The sequence below is a fragment of the Carcharodon carcharias genome, chromosome 4, assembly GCF_017639515.1.
Source record: "Carcharodon carcharias isolate sCarCar2 chromosome 4, sCarCar2.pri, whole genome shotgun sequence".
Classification (NCBI taxonomy): Eukaryota; Metazoa; Chordata; class Chondrichthyes; order Lamniformes; family Lamnidae; genus Carcharodon; species Carcharodon carcharias.
In genome coordinates this window covers 25,601,598-25,620,405 of record NC_054470.1, presented here as the reverse complement: position 1 = coordinate 25,620,405, position 18,808 = coordinate 25,601,598, and the positions used below count along the sequence as shown (strand labels likewise).

General features: G+C 41.3%; 1 protein-coding gene across 1 annotated transcript in view; it reads left to right on the top strand.

Annotated features, from left to right (window-relative positions):
- The window catches only part of LOC121277385 (guanine nucleotide-binding protein subunit alpha-14), a 185,687-nt gene that overhangs the window by 80,812 nt on the left and 86,067 nt on the right, over nt 1-18,808 (top strand). The window contains exon 2 of the mRNA XM_041186792.1: nt 13,915-14,099. Coding sequence (XP_041042726.1) covers nt 13,915-14,099 — 185 coding nt within the window. The remainder of the gene's footprint in view (nt 1-13,914; nt 14,100-18,808) is intronic.

The following is an 18,808-nucleotide window of genomic DNA, read 5'->3' as shown; positions in this document are numbered from 1 at the left end:
AAACTCACCAATCCTTAGTTTAAATAACACCAGGACCACTCTGCTCTAGACCTCATTACACCATTGGTCCAAACAAAGCCAAAGCACTGAATTCCAGAGGTGAGGTGAGAGTGACTACCCTTGACACCAAGACAGCATTTGACCAATTTTGATATCAAGAAACCCCAGTAAAACTGAAGTTAATGGGAATAATGGGTCAGTTCCTCCATGGGTAACGTTGCAGGAGCCCCTCAGGATAATGTCCTAGGCCCAACTATAAGAGCATAAGAATTAGGAGCATAGTAGATCATGCAGCCCACTGAGCCACTTTCACTATTCAATATGTTTATCGCTGATCTTTGGCCTAAACTCCATTTTCCTGCCAGTTCCCCATATCCCTTAATTCCCTAAGAGACCAAAAATCTGTCTATCTCAGCTTTAATTATATTAAATAGTGGAACATCCACAACTCTCTGGAGCAGATAATTCCAAAGATTCATAACCCTTTTACATATGTAAAAAGCAAGAGGGTAGCCAGGGAAAGGGTAGGCCCACTCAGTGATAGAGGTGGGAATCTGTGTGTGGAGCCAGAAGAAATGGGAGAGATACTAAATGAGTACTTCTCATCAGTATTCACCAAAGAGAAGGACTTAGCAGTCGATTTGTTTAGGGAAGAGTGTGTAGACAGCCTGGATCATGTTGAGATCAAAAAAGAGGTGTTAGGCGTCTTGAAGAATATTAAGGTGGATAAGTCCCCTGGGCCAGATGGGATCTACCCCAGAGTACGGAGGGAGGCAAGGGAGGAGATTGCTGGGCCCTTGACGGAAATCTTTGTATCCTCATTGGCTACGGGTGAGGTCCCAGAGGACTGGAGAATGGCCAATGTTGTTCCATTGTTTAAGAAGGGTAGTAAGGATAATTCAGGAAATTACAGGCTGGTCAGCCTTACATCAGTGGTAGGGAAATTATTGGAGAAGATTCTTCATGACAGGGTTTACTACCATTTGGAAGCAAATGGACGTATTAGTGAGAGGCAACATGGTTTTGTAAATGGGGGGTTGTGTCTCACTAACTTGATCGAGTTTTTCGAGGAAGTGACAAAAATGATCGACGATGGAAGGGCAGTGGATGTTATCTACATGGATTTCAGTAAGGCCTTTGACAAGCTCCCTCTTGGCAGACTGGTACAGAAGGTAAAGTTGCACGGAATCAGAGGTCAGCTGGCAAGATGGATACAGAATTGGCTTGGTCATAGGAGACAGAGGGTAGCAGTGGGTGCTTTTCTGTATGGAGAGCTGCGACTATGGAGAATGGAGAGGTGTTCCACAGGGATCAGTGCTGGGACGTTTGCTATTTGTAGTTTACATAAATAATTTGGAGGAAAATGTAACTGAGCTAATTAGTAAGTTTGCAGACGACACTAAGGTTGGGGGAGTTGCAGATAATGAAGAGGATTGTCAAAGGATACAACGGGATATAGATCAGTTGGGGACTTGGGTGGAGAAATGGCAGATGGAGTTTAATCCGGACAAATGCGAGGTAATGCATTTTGGAAGGTCTAATACAGGCAAGAATTATACAGTAAATGGCAGAGCCCTTAAGTGCATTGATGGGCAGAGGGATCTGGGTGCACAGGTCCACAGGTCACTGAAAGTGGCAACACAGGTGGATAAGGTAGTCAGGAAAGCAAATGGCATGCTTGCCTTCATTGGCAGGCGTATTGAGTATAAAAGCTGGGAAGTCATGCTGCAGCTGTATAGAACCTTGGTTAGGCCACACTTGGAATATTGCGTGCAATTCTGGTCACCACATTACCAGAAGGATATGGAGGTGTTGGAGAGGGTGCAGAGGAGATTTACCAGGAACTTGCCTGGCCTGGAGGTTATTAGCTATGAGGAAAAGTTGGAGAAACTCGGATTGTTCTCACTAGAGCGACAGAGATTGAGGGGCGACTTGATAGAAGTTTACAAAATTGAGTGGTATGGACAGAGTAGATAGTCAGAAGCTTTTTCCCAGAGTGGAAGAGTCAATTACTAGGGGACATAGATTTAAGATGAGAGGAGAAAACTTTAGAGGAGATGTGTGGGGCAACTTTTTTTACGCAGAGGGTAGTGAGTGTCTGGAATTCGCTGCCAGAGGAGGTGGTGGAAGCAGGTACGATAGTGGTGTTTAAGAGGCAGCTTGACAAATACATGAATAGGATGGGAATAGAGGGATACAGACCCCAGAAGTGCAAAATCTTTTAGTTTGACTGGCAATTTGAGGGGCGCAGGCTTGGAGGGTCGAAGGGCCTGTTCCTGTGCTGTACTTTTCTTTGTTCTTTGAAGCAATTTCTCCTCATCTCAGCCCTAAATGATCGTTCACTCATCCTGTGTCTGTGCCCTCAAGTTCTAGATTTGCCAGTCGTGGGAAACAGCCCCTTTGTATCTACGCTGTCAAGTCCACTTAGAATTTTCTATGTTTTCAATTAGATCACCTCCCATTCTTCTAAACTCCAAAGAAAATAGGTGCACTTTATTCAGCCTCTCATAGACAACCCCTTCATCCTCAGAACCAATCTAGTGAACCTTGGCTGTACTGCCTCTAATGCAAGTATATTCTTGCTTAAATGTGCAGGCCAAAGCTGCGCACATTATTCGAGGTGTGGTCTCATCAACGCCCTGTACAGTTGTAATAAGGCTTCATTATCCTTGTATGCTGACCCCCTTGCAGTATTGGCCAACATGCCATTTGCCTTCCTAAATGCTTACGTTACCTGCATGTTAATGTTCTGTGCTCCTTGTACAAGTACATCCAAGCCTCTCTGCACATCAACATTTGCAAGCTTCATAGCTTTTTTAGAAAAAAAATTCTTCTTTTATTCTTACGGCCAAAGTTAATAACCATGCACTTCCCCAATTTTTTTTACTCCATCTGTCACCTTGTTATCCACCCACTTAATCTGTCAATATCGTTTTGCAGCCTCTCTGTATCCTCCTCAAAGCTTGCATTTCTACCTAGCATTGTATTATCAGAAAATGTAGGTACATTTCTCTTCGCCCAAATCATTAATATAGATTGTAAATAGCTGAGGCCCCAGCAATTAATCCTTGCAGCACTCCATTAGTCATGGTCCACCAATTTGAAAATGCTTCATTTAATCCTTTGCTTCCTGTCTGTTAACCAGACCTCTATCCATACTAATATGTTACTCCCAACTCCACAAGTGTATTTATTATTTTTTATTTGTTCATGGGATGTGAGCTTCAATCATTAGGTCAGCATTTATTGCTCACCCCTAAACGCCCTTGAGAAGGTGGTGGTGAGCTGCCTTCTTGAACCACTGCAGCCCCTGTGTTGTAGGAACACTCACAGGTAAGGAAGGGAGTTCCAGGATTTTGACCCAGTAACAATGAAGGAACCGTGATATAATTCCAAATCAGGATGGTGTGTGGATTGGTGGGAAACTTGCAGGTGGTGTTCCCATGCATCAGCAGCCCTTGTTCTTCTAGGTGGTAGAAGCAGTGGGTTTAGAAGGTGCTGACGAAGGAGTTTTGATGAATTTCTGCAGTGTATCTCGTAGATGGCGTACACTACTGCTACTGTGCGTTGGTGGAGGGAGTGAATGTTGAAGGTGGTAGATGGTGTGCCAATCAAGTGGCTGCTTGTCCTGATGGTGTCCAACTTCTTGAGTGTTGTTGGGGCTGCACTTATCCAGGCAAGTGGGGAGTATTCCATTACACTCCTGACTTATGCCTTGTAGATGGTGTACAGGCTTTGGGGAGTCAAGAAGTGAGCACTCTTTGCAGAATTCCAACCTGTAAGGTGTGACACCTTATTGAATGCCTTTTGGAAATCCAAGTATCCAACACCTGTCGGTTCCCCTTTACCCTACTAATTACATCATCAAAAAACTCCAGTAAAGTTATGAAACATGATTTCCCTTTCATGTAACCATGTTGACTTTCTGAGCACACTATAATTTTCTATGTGCATTGTTACGACACCCTTAATAATAGGTTCAATCATTTGCGTAATGACTGATGTCAGGCTAACTGTCCGTCCTTCCTTCCTTGAATAATGGTGTTCCGCTAATTTCCAATCTGCTGGGACCATTCCAGAATGAGGAATTTTGGAAAATCGTAGCCAGCGTTCCCAATATCTCTGCAGCTATCTCTTTTAGACCCTAAGAAATAGGCCATCAGGTACTGGGGATTTATTGAATTTTAGTCCCTTAAGTTTCTCCAGTACCTTTTCTCTGTTAATATTACTTAGCTTAATTTCCTTACTTTTTAGCTCCTAAGTTACCTCTATTTTTGGTATGGAACTTGTCGTCTTCTGTGAAGACAGACACAAAATATTTGTTCAATGTCCGTCGTTTCCAATGATGAATTCTCCTATCTCTGCCTGTAAGGGAACAATGTTTACCTTGGCTTTCTTCCTTTTATAGTTGTAAAAACTCTTACAATCTGTTTGATATTCCTGGCTATTTTACTCCCATATTCTATTTCTTCTCTTTTTATCACATGTTTGGCCCTTTGCTGGTTTCTAAAACGCTCCCAATCCTCAGACATCTGACTATTCTTCGTAACATTATAAAACTCTTATAATCTAATACTATACTTAACCTTCTTAGTAAGCCAAGGATGGATCTTTCTTGTTGAATTTTTGATTTTCAATGTATTTTTGCTGCACATCAGCTGCTGCATCAATGACCTTCCTTCCATCATAATGTCAGAAGTGGGATGTTTGCTGATGATTGCACGGTGTTCAGTACCACTCACAACTTCTCAGATAATGAAGCAGTGCATGCCCATGTGCAGCAAGACCTGGACAACATTCAGGCTTGGGCTGACAAGGAGTGAGTAACATTCATGTGACAGAAATGCCAGGCAATGATCATCTCCAACAAGAGACAATCAGCCTTTGAAATTACTGGCATTGCCATCGCTGAATCACCCACCAGCAACATCCCAAGGTTGCCATTGACCCCAAACTTAATTGTACCTGCCATATAAATACTGACAACAAGAGCAGGGCAGGGGCAGTGAACCCTGTGCCAAATAATTTACCTCCTGACTACCCAAAGCCTGTTCATTGCTTACAAGACACAATTCACGAGTTATGAAATACTCCACACGTCTGGATGAAGACAGTTCCAACAGCACTTGAAATTCGATACCATCAAGGACAAAGCGGCCTGCTTGATTGGTATCATGTCCACCACCTTAACTCCTTCCTCCACCACTGGCACACAATAGCAGTACCATCGAGATGCACCACACCAACTTGTCTTTGACAACACCTTCCAAACAGCAACCTCTGGCACCTAGGAGGGCAAGGGCAGCAGACATGTGGGGAGACCATGACATGAAAGTTCCCCTCTAAGCCACATGCCAACCTGACATGGAATTATATCACTGTTCAAAGGTTTGGAGCTCCCTTCCGAATGGCACTGTGGATGTACCTACATGACATGGACTGCAGCAGTTCAGGAAGATGGCTCACCACCTCCTTTTCAAGGGCAATTAAGGATGGGCATAAAAGCTAGTGTTGCCAATGGTGCTCATGTCAGAATTTAAAAATATGTCCTGATGCAGACTCAAACAGACTCGAAACGGTAACTGTCTTCCTCTCTGTAGATGCTGTCAGACATGCTGATTTTTCCAGCTATTTTTGTGTTTGTGTTAAAAATATGTTCGTAACACATTAATTGTGATGGGCTCCTTAATTATGCAGAATCTACCCTTTTGAGTTTTCTTTGTTTTTTGAAAAGTTGGCAGACTTTTTTGCAATATGTAAAGAAAACTTGCATTTATATTTCACTTTATTACCGGTTCTCCAAGTGCTTCATATGTGAAGAATTTAGAGAGCATGCAGTGAGATCTTTAACGCCCAGTTGAATGACAATGGCAAATCAATAATGCCTCATCTGAAGAACAACTCCAACAATGTTGTATTTCCTCAATGCTGTCTTCAGCTACCAACCTAAATTATTTGCTGCAGTACTAGATTGGGAATTGAACACCCAGTCATCTTACTCTTGGAAAAATGTACACTAACTGAACATATTGCATGTTAGACGTTTAATGCAAGTGAGGTCAGGAAGAATGCTCAATGATTTGATAACAATGAGAGAAGATGGCTTAGTCTCAAAAATGAAGCATATCGCTTCCCAAATACCAGTCTGTTTTTCTGTTGCATACATTGTACCACAGGCTTAAACCTTGATCATCCAGAGACTGTGATGTGAAGATGTTCATTTATTTTAAGAGATTATTTTGCTATAAATTGCCAGACCCATTATTATTTGATATTAAAAGGAGTGTCATTATAAATTATTTTTATTTATTTTTAAAGGTATTTGCTCCTCTATCTGCAGCCAGGCAGGTAATTTGCTTCCAGGCTTCTGCTAATATTTGCCTAAATCTGGTTGCTGGAAGGTACATGAATAGTGCAGGTAGCTCATCAGAAATTGTTCCCTGTATCACCAGGTGCTTGGCCTTATTTTTTACTGCAGTTGAGATAGAATATATTCATATTTGTAGATGAACCATAAATAAGAATGCAGACTGATGTCCCATTTTAATTATAATTCCAATCCTGTATATTTAAAGTTGTGGTTTGTATTTTGGAATTATATATATGTCGTCTTACCTTCAATGATAATCCTGTAAAAAGAATATAACTAAGCAACAATGTGTATTTATGCAGCACCTTAAACATAGATCACAGAGACATATTCAGACAAAAATGGGTGCAAAAATACTGTACCTTACCGGGCCTCAGGATGTCCCAAATCATTTTGTAGCCCAAATTACTTTCTAAAGTGTAGTTACTGTTGTAGGTAGGACCTAGGAGACTGAACCATTGTTCACTAATGAAGGCAGGTAAAAACGGAAAAGATTAGTTCGAGCAATGAGTGTCACAAATGGTTGTAGATGGGAAAAGATGACAGGTAAGGAAGGGCAAGGTCATAGAGAGATTTAAACACCAGGAAGAGAATTGGACAGTGAGGGGCCAGGTGACAGTGTGGAGCAGCCAGTAGAGGTATGATGGATGAGTTTTGATGCAGAGTAGGATATGGGCAGCAGGATTATGGATGAGCTGAAGTTTATGAAGGGTTGAGTCTGGAGTTAACAGGGATGGATGAAGCACATGGGCAGAGGCAGGCGTGGAGGCAAACTTTATTATGGCGTTGGTAGCAAAGACCTTTTGATAAGAGTAGATATGTTTGTAAGCTCAGGTCTAGTTTGAATAGCATGTTAATGTTGCAGATAGTTTGGCTTAACTGAAACAACGGCAGGGGAATGGTTTAGAATTGTGAATGGGTTAGAATTGTTGTTAAATGTACAAAGCATATAGTGAGGCCAAAAACAATGATTTCAATTTTACTGGAGGAAATTTGGGCTCATCCAGGTCTGGATAGTGGGCAAGCTGTTGGGCACATGTGATGGCCCATGTGCTTTTGGGGAATACCTATGTTTTATGTTGGGGTGGCTGTCCCTTTAAGAACTAGGTTTTTCTGGAAGATGATTTTTTTTGTAAAATTAAACTTGCTTCCAGCAACTATCATGTGACCAAGCTACCAGGGAGAGAAATAATTATAAAGCAAAAGGGTTAGCAAGAAGCTAATACTGGGGGGAGTAGATTCCTGTGTAGGGGTCTGTTTTCAAGCAGTTTAGTTTTTGAACAAGCTGGCTACAGGGAATATGTCTTTCAAGCAGAATTCATTTGAAATTTTGTGTGCTTGATAACACAGTTTAAAACCTTTGACAACTGTAGAACCTTTCTAACAGTGAATTGGAGTTCTGGGATAGCCAGGCTGAGAAGAGAGAGAGAGAATTCTAATGCAAGACTCCAGAGTTAGACAACATTAGAACCAGGAGAGCTCTGACCAAAGATGGCTACGCTTAAGATGCAACCAATGCCTGTGGAGAACTGGGCGTTTACAACTAGTGAGGTGGTTGGAGGTAATTTGCAGGGACAACCTCGCTGGAAGTAAGTGGAAGGCCGATGAAATCTCAGCCCGATTCGAATCTTTGAAACAGAACTCAGACCAAATAGTTAATCTTCCAGTTTCTGCTAAGTATCTGACGTGAATTGTTGGGGGTGTAAATAAAGTAGTTGTAGAAGGAGTTTCGAGTTAAGCTTGGTTTAGAGTACAACTCTGTTTATTGCACTTTAATGTAACTGACTGCTTAAGATAATGTAGTTATAGTATTCATGTCCTTTTTTTTGTGTAGTAAAATTATTTTGTTTTAAACAGTGCACCTGGTGGCTTCATTTTTTAGTAAATACCTGGGTTTCCGGAACACCCCAGAAAAAAAATACTTTATTGGTTTCTATTGAGATCATAACACATTGCAGATGGAGTGGAGGGTTGAAAAAGGTGGTTCATTGATAGAAGTAAGTGTCATGAGTGTTTGTGTGGAAACTGACTCCATGTGGATGCGTATTAATGTTAAAGGGCAGCGTGTAGCTTAGGGGAAGATCCAAGGACATGCAACTGGTAACAGTGTCAAGGTGGGAAGAATTCATTGCTGGGAATGACCTGGCTATTATTGATAGGGTAAGTACGGAAGCCAAGCCAGGGCAATCCAGTATACTGAACATTGGAGGAAAGATGTTGGAGGATAATAGTTTTGGTTAACTGCCAAAAGTTACAGCGTGGATTAGGGAGAATAATGAATCATGGTCACAGTCACAGGATATGATTTGTGGCATTTGCACAGGCTATCACAGTTGTGGAAGAGTAATGGGAGAGATTTAAACAAGGAGTTTCAAGCAAATTCTCTGATTTAAAATTGAAGAACAAGTTCAAGCACGTTGGAGATAAAAGTTGGAGATGCAAATTTATTTGGGTAAGAAGAATCCACAACTCTTGTGATAGTATGGACATGATGTGAGCTAGGGGCGCTAACTTCAAACGCAGATTGAAGAAACATTTAAAAAGATATTTGATTAACGGTTGTTGAGCAGATTGAATGCATCAGGCTAAAAATTGGTCTGCAACCTTCCTTTTGAGCGCAGGAGTCATGATTCACAATTGCCCACATCTGATCCTGTCGAGACAGACAACACAACCTTCTTGTTGCCCCTTTGATTCAGTGGGAGGGCCTAATAGCCAATGAGGCGAGTACGTGTTCTAGCTAGCCTCCAGCTTTGAAAGGCATTCTGTCCTGCTTAAAGGGGAGTAGTGCTGACAGAAAGGAAGCTGCTGCTGACTGCCGTTACTGAAACTGGTTGTAATTGATGGAGCAGCAGGGCAGAGAGAGGTTCATGGATGTGGTGTTGAAGGCCTTAGCCATAGAAATTCACAGGAGGCGAGAGGTCATACTTATGCAGGGGGTGAGGGGAGTGGGTGCAGGAGACCATCAAGAAATGTCCTTGAAAGCAAATGGGAGCAGTTAGACCAGACAGATCAGTGCAAGGAGTCTGACACAGAATCTGGCAGCAATGCTTGGAATAAGTTCAATGACCTCAAGTGTGTGGTCAAGGTCAGTGAATTCATCTTCACACATCCTCACCACAGACACCTTGCATGATGCCAGCCTCATATTCATCTCTCGCTTCCTATATGGCCGATGCATCACCCGAATACAGTAAGACAATCATTGATGCTTTCCCCTCTCTTTGTGCGACATGGTGGCACAAAACAAACACAGGCAGGCACACCTGAATCCTATGGAGGAGATGGTGCTCTGCTTCATGAGCAGCTGTGACAGGCTTCATTGCATCCAGCAGTGCTGAGAACATTGAGGAGGACAGTATGTTACTGCCTTATGCCTCTTCTCAACTTCCACCCCACCCTCAAACTGCATTCTGGCATGAAATGAAGTCTGCTGTCATTATCAACCTATTGCTTTCCATCCCATGTCCTCTTCCCTCATCCCAGTGCTCCCCTTCTAATTTTCTGCTTTCTGGTACCCAAAAACTGCTGCCTGGTCAGAGAGCAACAATCACACCAGTGATTAACAAGCACAATCATTTGATCTGACACTCTGTCATCAACTCAGATACTGGCACGCTGTGTACCTTAGAGGGTAGTAGAGAGTTGAGATCTGCATGGAGTGAGTCACCAGGTGTTTTAAGGGGCTGCATCAAGACCAAGAGGAAAGAATAGCTTGCATGCCAGCTCTCTGCAACACAAGGCCACAGACGAGTTCTGCTGCAGTAGACTCACATGAGGACTTTGATGGACCAGCATACCAGAGAATGCAGATGATGTACACTGAAGTGCTTGGTGTATTGACTGGCCTTTCAGACAGCCTTCTGTCACTGTTTGAGAGCATGGTGGAGTCTAGCTCCAACTTGGCATAGATCTTTGTGCAGAGTTTGGAACTTTCTAGCATGGAAGTAGTGGCTAATCCCATGAGCTAGCTGTGCTGCAATTTCTGGTGTCCACTGTCTTAGCTTTCACTACACCACACCACTCATATAGATCCATACAGGCGCAGACTATTAAAATTCTTTCACATGATGTAGGTGGCGCTAGCTAAGCCAACATTTATTGTCCTTCCCTAATTGACCTTGAGGAGGTGATGGTGAGCTGCTGCCTTGAAACACTGCAGTCCATGTTGTGTAGGCACACCCACAGTGCTGTAGGGGAGAGAGTTCCAAGATTTTGACCCAGCAACAATGAGAGAACAGTGATATATTTTCAAGTCAGGATGCCCTGTGGCTTGGAGGGGAACTTATAGGCAGTGCTGTTCCCATCACGATGACTGCTGCCATCATGGCTGTGAATTTCAGTGCTCAAAGGGACATACAAGGTCTCCTGACAGTCCAACAAATGTGTTCCAACAGATTACTGGGTGTTGAGGTGCCATCTTGTGGGAGTGGCAGTGGTTCTATGAAGCCTCAATCTACTGGCCTCTTGCAGGATGATGGCATTCATGCTCCTGCTAATGCTCTTGCTGTGATCAGCAAGCCTAGATTGCTGCCATCCATGCCAAAATGGTACAGCCTGAATGTTGGCTTTTTAGACCCAGAGCTGTTTGAGAGCATTTGCAAGGCTGTCTGTGGCCTCTCCCAGTGAAAGTCAGTGGTCTTCCACCAGCTGTGCTGCATTGGAGCAATAAGACAAGCACTAAGGGGTGCATTAGGGTGAATAGTTCTAAGTGGGCATATTTTTCGATAAAGATGTCATGCTGCGATTATTGATGACTTTTATTGCAGGATCCTTGCCAAGGTGACAGTGTGGTGGGGTACCCCTATGGATGGTCAATTGGGGAATGGTAGAGATGGTGAAGAAGAAATGTCCCCCTGTGGGAAGCAGAGCCTGAGCAGGTATTCTCACAGTCCATCTGAAATGAAAGGGTTGTGGCTGCTTCCTCCTTGCCTTGCCCACATCCTCTCGCTGGCCTCTGGTTGTCTAATGGCAATGTCTGCACCCTAATGAATACAGTGTTATGGGGAATGCCAAGAGCTTGGAAACACCCTGGTGTGTACTGGAAGGTACCACTAAGTGATCCAGGGAGCAGAATAAATTCACAGTTTGGTGCATGAGGATTTCTGGTTTTTGCATAGCTTTCACCATATACCCGATGTCCTCGTGTGGTTGGGTGGAGTTGGTGCGTATCAGCTAAGCGTTGCATGAATACCCCTTGTCTCTGGTTCTTCTGGAGGCCTGACGACAGAAATGGCAGAATTCCTCAGGGCGAAGGCATCATGGCTGCTGTCAAAATAGCAGGAAATCACTAATATTATGCATGGATGCATGCCAACTGCACGTTGATAGAATGGTAGCCCTTGCCTTTCCTGTGTATCTCTCTGTTGACATGGGGAACCCATAGAGCCATGTCTGCAAAGTTGATGGGGTGAAATACGATAAAGAATGCCCATGCCCTGGTAAAACCACATGTCTCCTCATCCTGTTTTTCCCTCCTTAGAGAGAAAACCTATTTAGGGTTCCCGGAGGCAGCCTAAATGCAGCGATGAATGATGTACTTAGATGTTCCTTATGTCATCTGCTCCTGCTTGGAATGATCCAGTTGTGTAGAAGTTTAATGAGACTGTGACCTTTACAGCTACTGGCAGCACAGTCCTTGTTCAGGTGTGAGGCTACAGGCCCTCTATTGTGTATGCCTGCATGCCATTGTAATATAAAGGTGCTGTGGAGAACAAGAGTTAACATGAGACTGGAGAATTGCACCGCCCACAGTATGATGTATAGAGTCACATGGTAATAGACTCTGAGACCAGTATAGAAGGAACCTGCATGTAAGCAGCACCATGCATGGCAATAACTGGGATCTGTACATAGTTAAGGATTGCCAATAAATGATTCATGCTTAAACATACAAGTCTTAAGAGCTCATCAATGAACCCAAAACACAACACCTTCTTGAAGGAGGTGGCACAGTTTTGTGATCACCTTGTTGAAGCTGAGGCACTTAATGCATTCCTACTGGGTGAGGTGGAGATATGAGAAGCGCTGTCTGAAATCCAAGGTGGCTAGAGCCTTTTGTTGGGGAGTCGTCCTCCTCTGCTGCCTTCACAGAGCTTCACCTCTCTGCAGTCTCTGTTCCATTTCTTGGTCATGTTGCAGACCCAGAGGTGCTAAAACTAGAGCCCCCAGACCTGCAGACTTGTATGGGTGACCAAATCGCCCTTCTGGGATGGATGCACCAATTTCCCCAATAGAATTCCAAAAACAAACAGTAGTACTTCCAGAAACTTTGCCGCAGCAGAAGTAAGTCAAAAGCACTGCAACTGCAAGTTGGATAATTGTTCCTTTAAATAGCACTAGTTGTGGTTCCCTCATTCAGCTGAATAACTAACACAGGCTTTCAGTGGACCTGTGCTGTCGAAGTTATGAAAACTTGCATTGAATCAGCAGGAATGGCTCATTGATGTCACCATGCGCCCTCTCCTGATGCCTCTGGTGTATGCACAGCATGTCTGCACTAAGTGCCCTTCACAATGTGGAGGCGCAGTGTGGCCGCACTTGAAAAGGTCGTCAGCATGTTGTGCATTGTTTTCCGCTTCCATACCAGCGGTGCTTTTGAGCCCAATTTCATGGCAATCATGTTATCTTGTATTCATGTTTTTCTACACAAGTGAATTTAGGGGATGACTTACAGGACAACAATGAAGACATTTCTATAGGAAACCAGTCAATGTTTCAGTATTGCTTTGATCAAATTTGATGCTAAAACAGAAGAATTAGTAATAATGGGATGGTGATTGCTAGATAATGTGTGAAATTGGGAAAATATTAAGACAAAGATGGAACAATAATTGAAATTAGCACTGAACTAGGTCTGATCACTTTTTTTCAGCGTATAATGTTTTAGTGCTACTGTTTCTTGTTTGCATATGCATGTATCTGTCAGCTGGTGGTGTATAGTTTGGTTGCAAATAGTGTTTTGAATAATAACTTACCATTTAGCTTAGTACAATGAAGTTAAAATGTACATACAACTTGTTAATTATAATGTCACGTACCTCATAAATTGAAGCAGATAATTACATGATTTCCTGGTGGCAGCTAGATATAGATTATCAATAAACACCATCAGGCATTTGTTGACTGATTCCCCTCTACAATGCATATGTACTCTCAAAATGAATTTTTATGGGGCTAAATACCAAACAGTAATCTTACTTTGTGGTTCAGATAGTTACAGTCTACAAAATTAGCATAACCCAGTAACCCAAGACCACTTTTTAATTATGTGCTAAATATTTAGAGTTGCTTTTTTAATGATTATCATTGAACAACATTAACATTATGTACATTCTGGAAAATGTGCTTAACTGCATGAAGGACATTCTGCTGGAGAACAAAATGTTTTTGTCCACTTTTGACACACTTTACATAAAGAATGGCTATGTAATTGAGAGTGCGGTTGTTGGAGATGAGTAGGTTTTGTGTTGTGGGTTTGAGATTAGTCAAAAAAGAGTAGGCTAATATCCCTGTGACCTTATGTTTTCTTTGTTTGCCTTTAGGTACTGGTGAAAGTGGCAAGAGCACGTTCATTAAGCAGATGAGAATCATCCATGGGGATGGCTACTCGGATGAAGACAGGAAAAATTTCACAAAGCTTGTATTTCAGAACATATTCACTGCAATGCAGGCAATGATCAGAGCTATGGACACACTCCGGGTACAATACAAGAATGAGCAAAACATGGTATGAATTTTTTTACGTTGTATGCAAACAGATCTTTGAAATATTCACAACCAGATTGTAATGTAAGATCCCTTCTCGTGAACAAAGATTTTGAGTCAGGAGACCAGTTATTGGAATAATCTTGCTATTCTTGAATATTCTTGATTCAGTGAGGTCAGGCTATTAAAGTTAGTGCAAATTATCTAAAATATAGATTCCAAGACATAAGTATAAAATGTGATTCTTTAAGTGTCCCATTTATTTCTTGTAAATATTTTGCCAGGCACACTTTGTTGACACCACCCTATTTTTGTAAAACAGTGAATTCTCAAATACCTCGAACAATGCCATGCTGTTGGTAAGAGCTGTGAGGTAAATTGGAGGCATACATTAAGAACAGGAATCAATGATCTTAAAGATTATCGATAAGCTGGATATAAATCAAAAATAACTAAAAAGCTGCATACCTGTGCATAAAGGGATGTGAGAGTTTATGATGAGTCTGAGAGAGAATATCTGGGGCAAACCTGAAGTTTGTTGTTTTAGCTTGTACAATAAGAAGAATCAAATGCATAACTTCTTGAGGGAGTGTGTAAAATAAGGAAAATGAAAACAAAATACTCTGGATGCTGAAAATTGGAAATAAAAACAGAAATGCTGGAAAAACTTAGTATGTCTGGCTTGTAAGATTTTGATCATTTTTTGGGTTTGTTGTTGGTCTGACGTAGCACCTACGGATTGTATTTTTAAACACTTTCTTAGCAGTTCAGTTTAAATTTCTGTTAGCGAGACAATGCACAGTCAAGGCAGTTGTAATACTTTATAGGATGCTAGCTGTTATTGGTGAGAAAGTACGCAATGGTTTTATGACTTTAACTGGCTTGAGAGTCTGTGTTTGAGCAGTTGTTTGTTGTTTTAATTGTATTGTGAGCAGCTAAGAGTCTTTTTGAGCTTTGAAGGAATGGCTAAAAAGTAGCTTGAACTCAGAATGATACTATCTTTAAACAAAACCCATGCATTGATTTAATCGACTAGCTATATTTGTAGGGCAGAACATCTGTATTAGAGGGAAATTTTTATTTCTGTTTTGACATTATGGTAGCAAGTGCTTTTAACAATTGTTCTTAATGGCTTTGGCATTTGTGGAAATGGGTTAGGGTACATTGATGTGAATGGTTATGATAGGTATACTATTGAAGGAGGATGTGACATTGTTGGAACTGCCCTGTATCTAAAGGATGTAGCATGCGTTCACAATGCAATGTAAACTCTGGCAGCCCAGGAAACAAGGGATGGACATTTGTCTTCAGTCCATATGACTCTAGTTACAGAGGTGGGGTGACACCAGATGACCTCCACCCTAAGCTGGGAGGTGAATTTGGGCTATTTCCAAATAAGGGATTCTAGAATAATGAGGAATGGGGATAAAAGTTGGAAAATTTGAATTTTTGATGGAACAGTGTTATCATGGCTTCTGTGGTACGATTCTTAAACAGTTCAGCATCACTTCAGAGACAAACAAAGAGAAAGACATCACTGTGCTGGCAACACTCAAGGAATCCAAGTCCTTGGGGGATAAGAAACTTCCACGTTGTCTTTACTGTTATTTTCGTGAAGTATATGTAAATCTTGCTTAACTTCTACTTATTCATAAATATTAGTTATTCATACCTTGTTAGTTCAGGCACAGCTGAAGACCCTTGTGTTAGAAATTAAAAACTTGGAACTTAAAGATTTTAACATGAAGAGTTTTATACCCTGAAACACTATACTCTTACAGACGGCACCTATGGAGAGAGAATCATAGTAAAAAAGGAAAAATAAGGAAACCTAGCAGAAGATGAAAGCCAAAAATTGTGGATGCTGGAAATCCAAAACCAAAACAAAAACAAAAATAAAAATACCTGGAAAAACTCAGCAGGCCTGACAGCATCTGCGGAGAGGAATACAGTTAACGTTTTGAGTCTGTATGACTCTTCAACAGAACTAAGGAAAAATAGAAGAGAGGTGAAATGTAGCTGGTTTAAGGGGGTGGGGTGGTGGCATAAGTAAAGCTGGGTAGAGGGCCAGTGATAGGTGGAGATTGCCAAAAGATGTCATAGACAAAAGGACAAAGAGGTGGTGATATTAGCTAAGAAATGTGCTAATGGGTGACATTAAGGGTAGAAATGTCACCTATTAGCACATTTCTTAGCTAATATCACCATTGTCAACACCTCTTTGTCCTTTTGTCTATGACATCTTTTGGCAAACTCCACATATTACTGGCCCTCTATCCAGCTCTACCTGTCCCACCCCCCCTTAAACCAGCTTATATTTCACCTCGCTTCTATTTTTCCTTAGTTCTATTGAAGAGTCATACGGACTCGAAACGTTAACTGTATTCCTCTCCGCAGATGCTGTCAGACCTGCTGAGTTTTTCCAGGTATTTTTGTTCTTGTTTTTGCCTAGCTGAAGATGATTTGTTTTTAAGAATACTCATAACTTGTGTGGCTGTGTGATCTGGACACCACAGAGATTAATTTAACTGAAGTATTTTTTATCTAACTATAGTGCCAAAAAAGCTTTTATAGTCATGCAGCGGAACTTTTCACAGTAGACTGACCTTAGACAGAGATGCGATAATGATGGACTTGCAGAGTATTGCATTTATATGGAAAAAGACCCATGCTACTGACACTAGCTGTAGGGATATAGGTTTGTGGCAGTTGCTGGCAACTTCAAAATAAACTTGGCAGATTTGCTAAGGTGGCCACTGGAAAGATCCAGATTTTTTTTTAAAAAAGGCCTTCACAGCCACCATTTTTGTACTTGGTTTAGTTCATTCATTGCTTGGGGGATAAGGATGAGATCGCATTTGATGACTGCACTTTATTTACAAAAATACTTTCACAAATGTTAGCTCACTGCTTTTCTGTCATTCTTCCACCTCTTTGAAGGAACAAAATCTGCTTCATTGTTCCCATCCCTCACAGTTTAATCATGATCTTGTTAAATGGCAGAAATTACTTGAAGGGCTAAATGGCCTACTCCTGTTCCTATGTTCCCTAGAGAGTTAATTAATTTCACAGAACACACATACATGTTAACAGTTGGTATTTCATACTTGCAGTTAGTGTTTTGATGGCCTGTTTGGTGTGTCAGCGTTTTGTAATACAATCAATGGAATTGGGCCCAGTGTGCACCCCTGCTCCTGAATCTGATGGCTGCTGCACTGGGCAAGTCACTTCCCTCTTTAAGCTGCTCCCAATACTGCTGGTATGGATTGCTGGCTCTGTGTGCTGGAGGTGGGAACTCATGCCTCTTGCCTGAAATATTTTAGGAAATGCAGTTAAATTACTCGTTAAAATTAGTCTATTGCAGGAGCTTGCAATGTGTAGTTCTGGAGCCGTATGCACCCCTTTACCTCATTTAATATCTCTCCCATCCACTTTGTTTGATTGCGTTAACATGATAAAGGCCTAAGCAAAAAATGAATTGAGAAAGGAAAGAACTGTGTTTTTACTGTGGTAATAAAAGGCTAATTATTATCCTGCACTTTATGGTTTCAAATGATTGACAAACATCATTGTGCTCTAAATAAACTTGTTTGTTTGGTATTGTTACACCACATAGCTATGGATAGCGCCATTGATTTGAGGAACAGATTTTATTGTGGTACCCATTATTGCTTCTAATATAGCTGAGATGATAAATTATTCTGACAGCTTCTAATAGCATAATATTTTTATTATGAGAATCATTAGTTGAGAAAATAGCCTTAATTCTACAGCACCTTAAGCCAAAGTTTGTTTTAAAGATGACTTTACTGACAAAATTATAGTTTAAAAACAATCCCCATCAGAACGCAAAAATCAGAGTTTGGTCCATTTTAGTTCTGATTCTATCGATACATAAATTCAATATATGTATTGAGTTTTTATAGTAAATTTTGCATTCTAGCAGGGATACTTAGCAACTTGACAAGTATTTAGTTTTCAAATGCCAAATATTTGTCTTGCAGCTCCGAAGTTTTTATTTTGGGCAAATTTAAAAAAAAAAGACTCTTCAAGTAACAAAGGTTGCCAACCCTTGTTCTGTTGCAAAAGTGTTCAACCTTCTGAGATCCCACGTTAGATACTTGTGACACGGATGGAGAGTGAGCATTGTATGTTTAAATTGCATTGAGTTGAGCAGAATCAATATGAAATGCTATTTATTTGAATACCCTGGAATTTTTTGGCCATGCTATTTATACATCTTATTTCACTTTCATTCTTCCCTCCATTTGTTTCAGTTGTACTTTGCTCCTTCACTTCAACGTCTGTCGTCTTTCCTCCAAGTCAACCTCTATTCTCCATAACTTAATTTCCTTTCTTCTTACTACTTTGCTTCTCCCCAACCCTTTTACTTTAATCTCATTCTTTCTTGCTACTTCCACTTGCATTTATTTGTGTCACTTTCTGAATCGGGATATATCTTTTTCTCCCTTCAACTCTCCAATCCTTTACCACCTCGGATCAATCACTTCACTGCTCACTCTCTCCTCCACTAAAATCTTTCAGTTTTTTCACTTTACTGTCAGTCCTGCTTTAGTTCATCTCCTCTCCTCCACTTCATTCTTATGCCCATTTATGTTTCTACTCAGAATCTCTCATTCGTCACTTCTGTATGTGACCACTTCTGCCAGTCCAGCCTTTCTCTTTTCCTGTCTCCTCCTCTTCCCTTATTTCAGCGTCTCTCTTCCTTCA